Here is a 7,687-nt window from a genome sequence, read left to right as displayed (position 1 = left end):
TGTTGTGGCCTCTCCCGTTGCAGAGCACAGGCTCTGGACGCGCAGGCTCAACGGCCATGGCTCACGGGCCTAGCTGCTCCGCGGCATGTGGGATCTTCCTGGACCGGGGCACAAACCCGTGTCCCCTGCTTCGGCAGGCGGACTCTCAGCCACTGCGCCACCACGTGGAAGCCCCACTGTGCTTTTTATGAACAGTTTTTTGAATAGATTTTTGTATTTATTGGCATACTTGTTTTCTTGAGGGTAGGAAATTAATTTTTTAATCTTCGTATCTCTAGTATCTAGAGTAGTGCTGATGAATAAATGGCTTCTACTATTTCTGACTGTCCTCTGAGAAATTCATGGTTTGCCATGTAATTGGAAACTAAAAAATATAGCTTGTTTCGATGTATTGTTTTTGTCAGGGACCCTTCCATTCAGTGTTAAACTTTTCTTGTCATGATACCTAAAGACACTGAAGCTTAGAAAACAAACAGCAAAAACATTTTTTTTTGTCTAGTAAAGTATTTTCTTTGCATAATTTAATCTTTCTGTGAATTTTCAACTTTTGTTTTCTGATGTATTATAGGTACATTTATACACATTTCTTTTATCCCAGGGATTTTATTTATAAGAGCCTTTGGGGAATTCCCTGGTAGTCCAGTGGTTAAGACTCTGCACTTTCATTGCTGAGGGCCTGGGTTTGATTCCTGGCGGGGGAACTAAGATCCCCCAAACTGCGTGGTGTGACCAAAACAGACAAACAAAGGCTTTATTTTCATGGTGGCAATTTAAATATTGTCTTTTTTTCCCGCCCTGGGAAAATATTTTGTTTTGCAAATGTATAAGAAACACAGACTTGCCACATTAAAATTTTTTTTAATTGTCTAGATGCTCCAGAATCCGTCTGAATTTGCACAGTCAGTAAAATCCCTGCTGGAAGCACAGAAGCAGTCCATTGAGTCTGGCTCCATCGCTGGTGGGGAGCACCTCTGTTTCATGGGCAGTGGCAGAGAGGAAGAAGACATGTATATGAACATGGTCCTGGCACACTTTTTACAGGTATGCCGACAGATTATTTCAGTTTTCCTTGGTTACCGCTATCACCTTTAAGAAATTCTCCTAGGTAATTTTGTGCTGTTGTCTACCTTGTCAAATTTATCTGTATTTTTTTTTTTTAACACTTTATTGGTTTTGTGTCTTGCCAACAAAGGTCTTCTCCCCCAGATTTTTCTTGCGTGCTTATGTGTTATACTTTTATGTTTAAATCTTGGCCCATCTGGAATTATATTTGTGTAAGAAGTGAGGTAGGAATCAAAAAAAATTTTTTCCCCAAATAGCTAACCAGTTGTGCTGTCAATATGAAATACTACCTCTTTAATATACTGAATTCCTCAATGAATCAGGGTCTATTGCTAGATTATTCTTTTGCATTGTTCTCTATGCCTATTCATGCCTCAGAACTTTTTACAGTTGCTATATAATTCATTTTAATATCTTCACTTTGAAATTGAATAAATGTACATGTATATGTATTCATGACAGTTAGCCACCTTTCCTTTTTGTGTTTAAATGTTGTCTTCAGCACAACTAATTTGTATCAGCGATTTTATGCAACCTGTCCCCTCTACCTTTTCTACAAAGCCTCAGTGATGGCTCTTTCTTTATAAAAATGGTTGTTTATTAGGTATTCTTTGGTAGTTTATACATTAAAGTCCTCATTTTGTGTGGCCCTGAACTATGGAATCAGGAAGACAATAGGAATGCTATTACACAAGCCACTCAATTTACATCCACTTTACTGGGAATCTGGTTTGAGAAAATTAGTCTAAAGCAAGGGTCCCCAACTCCTGGGCAATGGACGGGTACCAGTCGGTGGCCTGTTAGGAACTGCGCCACAGAGCAGGAGGTGAGCAGCGGGGCGAGCCAGTGAAGCTCCATCTGTATTTACAGCTGCTCCCCATCGCTCCCATTACCGCCTGAGCTCCACCTCCTGTCAGATCAGCAGCAGCATTAGATTCTCATAAGAGCACAAACCCTACTGTGAACTGCTCATGCGAGGGATCTAGGTTGCGTGCTCCTTATGAGAATCTAATGCCTGGTGATCTGAGGTGGAGCTGAGGCGGTCCCACCATCCCCAGATGGGTCCATCTAGTTGCAGGAAAAGAAGCTCAGGGCTCCCACTGATTCTACATTATGGTGAGTTGTATCATTATTTCATCATATAGTACAAAGTAATAATAATAGAAATAAAGTGCACAATGAATATAATGTGTTTGAGTCATTCTGAAATCATCCCCCACCCCACCCCCCATCCGTGGAAAAATTGTCTTCCACAAAACTGGTCCCAAGAAAGACTGGGGACCGCTGGTCTAAAGGACAATCCTTGAAAGACAAAATCAGAGAAGGAGCAAGGTATTTGGGAGAGGGATTATAAGGTAAAGTTACGCTTTACTGGGGGAAAGATTTTAGAAGTTTATACAGAATAACAAAAATAGGTTCTCAAACTCATTTTACTTATAAGTTTAATTGACCTATTCTAAAAATGGCCTGGTATAGGCTGTATATTATGAAGGGTGTCAGATGGCAAGAATTTGGAATATTGTGGACTTCTTTTAATAATTCGAGTTCTTAATGTGGTTTTAGAAATTCCCCCCCCCCCAAGTTTTTATTGTGGAAAATTTCAAACAAATCCACAAGTAGGGAGAATTGAACTCTATAAATTCTTTGTAAAGACATAACCACATTATCACTATTACACTTTATTATAAAAAAAAAGTAATGAGTGTTCAAGTTTCCTTGGTTTTCTCAGGATCTAAAACAAGACATTACACTCTGGTTGGTATCTTTTAAGTCTCTTTTAATTTATAGGTTCCCTTTCCTAATTTTTTTCCTTGTATATATTTGTTTGGAAAAACTGGTTACTTTGTCTTATATTTTCCCACAATCTGGATTTTGCAGATTGCATTCACACGGTGTTGTTTATCAGGTTCTATCCCTGGTATTTCCTGTAAACTGGTAATTAGACCTAGGGACTTGTTAGATTACTTTTGGGGGTGGGAGGGATAGGAAGTCTTGGGTAGTGTGTACTTCCTCAGGAGGTAAATACTGCCCAGATATCTTTCTTTTTTGTGTCTTTGTTTGTTTATCATTGCTTAGATTCATCAATTTTTAGTAGTTTGTAAAATGTTAACATTCTGTCATTTCTTCATAATTAGCTGTAGTATTTGCTTTTGTATTTCCTTTTTATAAAAGACCCAAAATATTTTTGCAAGCTTTTAAAAACCATTCTAGTAACATCCGAAAATACAGTGTAACTGATTTTGGTTTGACTCTGTATTGCACTATTGGGACTATAATACAAGTAAAATCACAGTCTCGTTAGTAGCCATGAAGTTGTCCCCTTCTTCCCACTCAAGCACCAGACCTTACAGTACACAAGATAAATGTATGTACTTCTCTGTGCCAAAGTCCAAGATGTCAAAGAAGAAATCCAGAAATTTAGTATATAACCTTATATTACATTTGTCAGTGCTTATAGAACTATCAGAAGTTTTATAGAATTTTTAAAATTTTTATTTATTTAATTAATTTATTTTTGACCATGTTGGGTCTTCGTTGCTGCACGCAGGTTTTCTCTAGTTGCGGCAAGCGGGGGCTACTCTTTGTTGTGGCTTGCGGGCTTCTCGTTGTGGTGGCTTCTCTTGTTGCAGAGCACGGGCTCTAGAGCACAGACTCAGTAGTTGTGGCACACGGACTTCGTTGCTCTGTGGCATGTGGGATCTTCCTGGACCAGGGCTGGAACCCATGCCCCCTGCATTGGCAGGCAGATTCTTAACCACTGAGCCACGAGGGAAGCCCCCAGAAGTTTTAATTAAATTGCATTTGGGAATAATTTTAAATTTTATTTTCCATTTCAGAAAAACAAAGAATATGTGAGCATTGCCAGTGGAGGATTTATGGGTAAGGTTTTAATTTATTAATCCCTTTGTCCCTACTTTTCAGAGGAAATTATACTATCACTGGAGCTGATTTAGAATGACCAAATTAGTTAATGGGTACACTTTCTCTTCAGTCATTCACTGTTTTCAGAAAAGGCAAGGCCAGCAGGACATATAGATAAAGACAAACACAATAGACAATTGCAATGAGTGAATATATAGTGGAAGACTGTTGAAGTGGATGTGTATTAATTAGCTTGTATTTGTAGAAAATGTTTTTGTAAAGATGGGTGAAAAACTGCCCCACATGATTTGTTTCTGTGGAGAAGGAAGGATAGATAGGACTGGGAAACGAGTAGGAGGAATAATTTTCACTGTATACTCTTTGTGCTATTTGCTTTTTTGTTTGTTCTGTTTTCATTTTAGTTTTGAACTACATGAGAGTATTAGCTGCTGAAAAAATGTTGACTGAATAGAATAAAACAAATAAGTTGATATTTTCAAGTCTGCAGATAATATCTGGTAACTCAGGATAGTAAAATGACAGAATCCCTACCAGCAAATATTTGAGAATATATGAAGGAGTAGGTCAGGGTAGTAAGGTTAAAAAAAGACTATCTTTTTTTTTCTTTCTTTCCTTTTTTTTTTTTTTTTTTTTTTTTTTACAAATTATGTTATTTAAGGGTACAGATTTACAACTAGTAGATAAATAAGTCCTGGAGTACTAAGGCACAGTATACTAATGCACAGTATAGTGAATATAGACAACAATATTGTATTATAATTACCAAACTTGCAGAGACTAGATCTTAATTATTCCCACCACAAAAAAGAAATGGTAATTGTGTGACATGATAGAGGTGCAGCTGTTGCTACAGTGGAAGTCATATTACAGTATATAAATGTATCAAATCAACATTTTGTATACCTTAAACTTACACAGTGTTTTATGTCAAATATATTTCAATTAAAAGATAAGGAGCCTTTCATTAGGAAAAGAGATATAAAAATATTGAACTATAATTACTAGGAAAATTAACGATAAAATCAAATTAATATTTGTTGGAGGCAATAGAATCCTGAGTTTGAATCATAAGAGTCTTATAAGGATTAAGTTCTGGCTTAATATGATTTTCTGATGTTATGACTTAGACATTTTGATAGGTTAGGGTCTATTTCTTCTTGGTCTTTGTTGATATTAGCAAGAATTATTTCTCCTGTATATCATGGCCTGATAACTAACTACCCTTGAGGCTCATACCCAAAGTGATTTACAAAAGGGCTTATTTAAATAAGTACTAGTGTTAAGCAAGTATTAGCCTAAGGCCCAGTGTTATTTATTGGAAGTTCTGACAACATGATACAAAACTTGTCGTGATACAAGACACTTTTGAGAGTCTGAAAAGTATTCTTTTATAGCACAGGTATCCTAGGTTTTAGGAACTTTTTTCCTAAACTATGAATTATTTCTTTTCCAAGAATAATCTCTCTTTCCATAGCAGTTAATGCCTAAGACTGCTTCTTTATTATGGGAAGGATTAACTGATGTCTCCTTATGGTAAACAAAAGCCACCATAGGTTTTCTATTAATCTTTTATGTCATAAAACCATTGCTAAGATTATTTATTAATACTTGAAGGATTACCTTCCAAAGAGGAAAACATCAAGCCTATATATATAGTTACTGTTACCCTTAGGGTCAATTAAGAAAAGTTATATGTGTATAGAGAGAGGGCTTTAGAAGGAAGAGGAAAAGGAAGGCTTTCTGTAGCCTGGGGTCTTTTATTACTTTACAGAGGTGCTGAAAGAAATACCTGTGATTATGCCCTTGGATCCTTTTCATTCAGCTATGACATGTTTATTGTACTTCTCTGGTATTGAATCTTTCCAAAGGGTTTGATATGTCAGGATTTTTTTTTCTTCTTCCTGTTTATCTTTAAGCACTGCAGCAGCACCTAGCAGACATAAATGTGGATGGACCAGAAAATGGATATGGCCATTGGATTGCTAGTACCTCAGGCTCAAGGAGTAGTGTCAGTTCTTCTCTTGATGTAAGTGTATATGCAGAATATGTCACCAGATTTGGATAAATGCCCAGGTGATTAACAACTGAACAGCTACCATAACAGAAATGGAGTAAAAATAATTCAAACACATGCAGTGAGGAATCATATTATTGTGAGGTTAATGAAATGGTGGGAGCAGGCCTGCACAGCTAAACTAGCCAGGAGTTCTGGTGGTCTACTCTCCAGCTGCAGCTTGGTATCACCTAGTGACAATTTTCTACTCCAGCTTAAATGTCAGTGGAGATAATTCTGAGTCCTATGACTAGCTAGGACTCTAAAGTGGGCTGGTTCTAGGAATCTTCCAATTAGTTTGGGCCAGGAGAATACTGAGGCTCATGTTTGCATCTCCAGCATACTGTCTCTGTAGCTGTCCTCCCCACCACATACCTACGTGATTAAAACTTCAGTCCACCCATATTTGAGAATGGGCCAGGCAGAGGAAGACAGGAACCAGTTGCCAATCCCATTTTATATGAGTTTTAGTTATTGAGATGTACATTACTGCAGGGTTTTGCAATAGTGGGTAAATCCACTGTTCTACTTTGGAAATATTTGGGCAATAAGTCTTGTGTGTTTTCAGTATTTCATGTCATTTGAACTAGGTGTCATTAAATCATTTTCTTAACAAGTAATGGTCCTCATCTACCTAAAGGTCATTCTTTAAATCAGAAATAGAGGGAAAACTCCAGTACAGGGTGATGGTTACAAGCTTGGGCTTACCAGTCTGACTCACCTGGGTATTCAGGTTTTGTCTTCACAGTTTACTTTCTTCATGATCTCTAGCAAGATCTTTTCCACTCTGGTTTCTCCATCTGTGTAAATAGGGATGATGATAACACAGCTTTCTTCACAATAATGACATGAGGGTTAAATGTGCAAGTGAATGTAAAGTGTAGTACCTGTCACTCATATATCTTATAGTAGTTATTATAAAATTGTAACTCATTAGATGATTAATTGAGGCTTATCTTCAGCCATGTAAGTCAAAGCAAATTATTGCCAAATTATCAGTGGATAAGTCTTCTCTGAGAATTAGTTTTTCAGCTTGATCTAGGTATCTAGGAGCTCACTATTTATTTAATAAGTATTTGCTGTTTTCATTTTAAATATCTAAATAGTATAGATGTATTATAATGGGTTCAGTTAGTCCCCTTATTTTTGAATCTTTTTCTTTTTCTGTTATGTACACTACTACAATTAAGTTTTGTAGTAATATATTTGCATATGACATGATTATTTCATCCTAGAAGTGAAATAATGTGATCAGAAGATTACATGTCAAAATCCTTAGAATTCTGCATTATTGTCAAATTGCCCTCCAAAAAACATTATTCTAATTTATATTCCTGTCCACAGCTTTGGATGGTCTTTGTATTGAACTTTTTATCTTCAGATTTGAAAAACAATGATTGAGGCTATTAAAGATAACTGTCTTAAAGATGTTACATTCAGAAGTACCAAAGAATTTCCACAGTCAGTTTAATTTGGTTTTGAGTTTGGATATGGCAATGGGAACATGATTTTTGTGTTATTTAGTTAATGACTTCTCTTAAAAATAAAAATAATACATGTTCATTGTAGCATCATATATAAATATGAAAAATATAAAGAAATCAAAATTATTTATAACCCAACCATGGATAACAGCTATTCACATTCATTTTCTTTAAATCTTTTATAATGCATATTCTTTTTTTTCTT

The 7,687-nt window shown here is 36.3% G+C and overlaps 1 protein-coding gene across 2 annotated transcripts in view; it reads left to right on the top strand.

The window, feature by feature from the left end:
- Window positions 1-7,687, top strand: part of TBC1D23 (TBC1 domain family member 23) — a 65,659-nt gene that overhangs the window by 44,417 nt on the left and 13,555 nt on the right. For both annotated transcript variants that reach the window (XM_007453201.1, XM_007453200.1), the window contains exons 11-13: window positions 871-1,041; window positions 3,900-3,942; window positions 5,862-5,971. In XM_007453201.1, coding sequence (XP_007453263.1) covers window positions 871-1,041; window positions 3,900-3,942; window positions 5,862-5,971 — 324 coding nt within the window. The remainder of the gene's footprint in view (window positions 1-870; window positions 1,042-3,899; window positions 3,943-5,861; window positions 5,972-7,687) is intronic.

Source organism: Lipotes vexillifer, unplaced genomic scaffold (assembly GCF_000442215.2).
Source record: "Lipotes vexillifer unplaced genomic scaffold, Lipotes_vexillifer_v1.1 scaffold963, whole genome shotgun sequence".
NCBI lineage: Eukaryota > Metazoa > Chordata > Mammalia > Artiodactyla > Lipotidae > Lipotes > Lipotes vexillifer.
The sequence above is the reverse complement of the archived record's forward strand: the minus strand, read 5'-3'. Positions and strand labels throughout refer to the sequence as shown.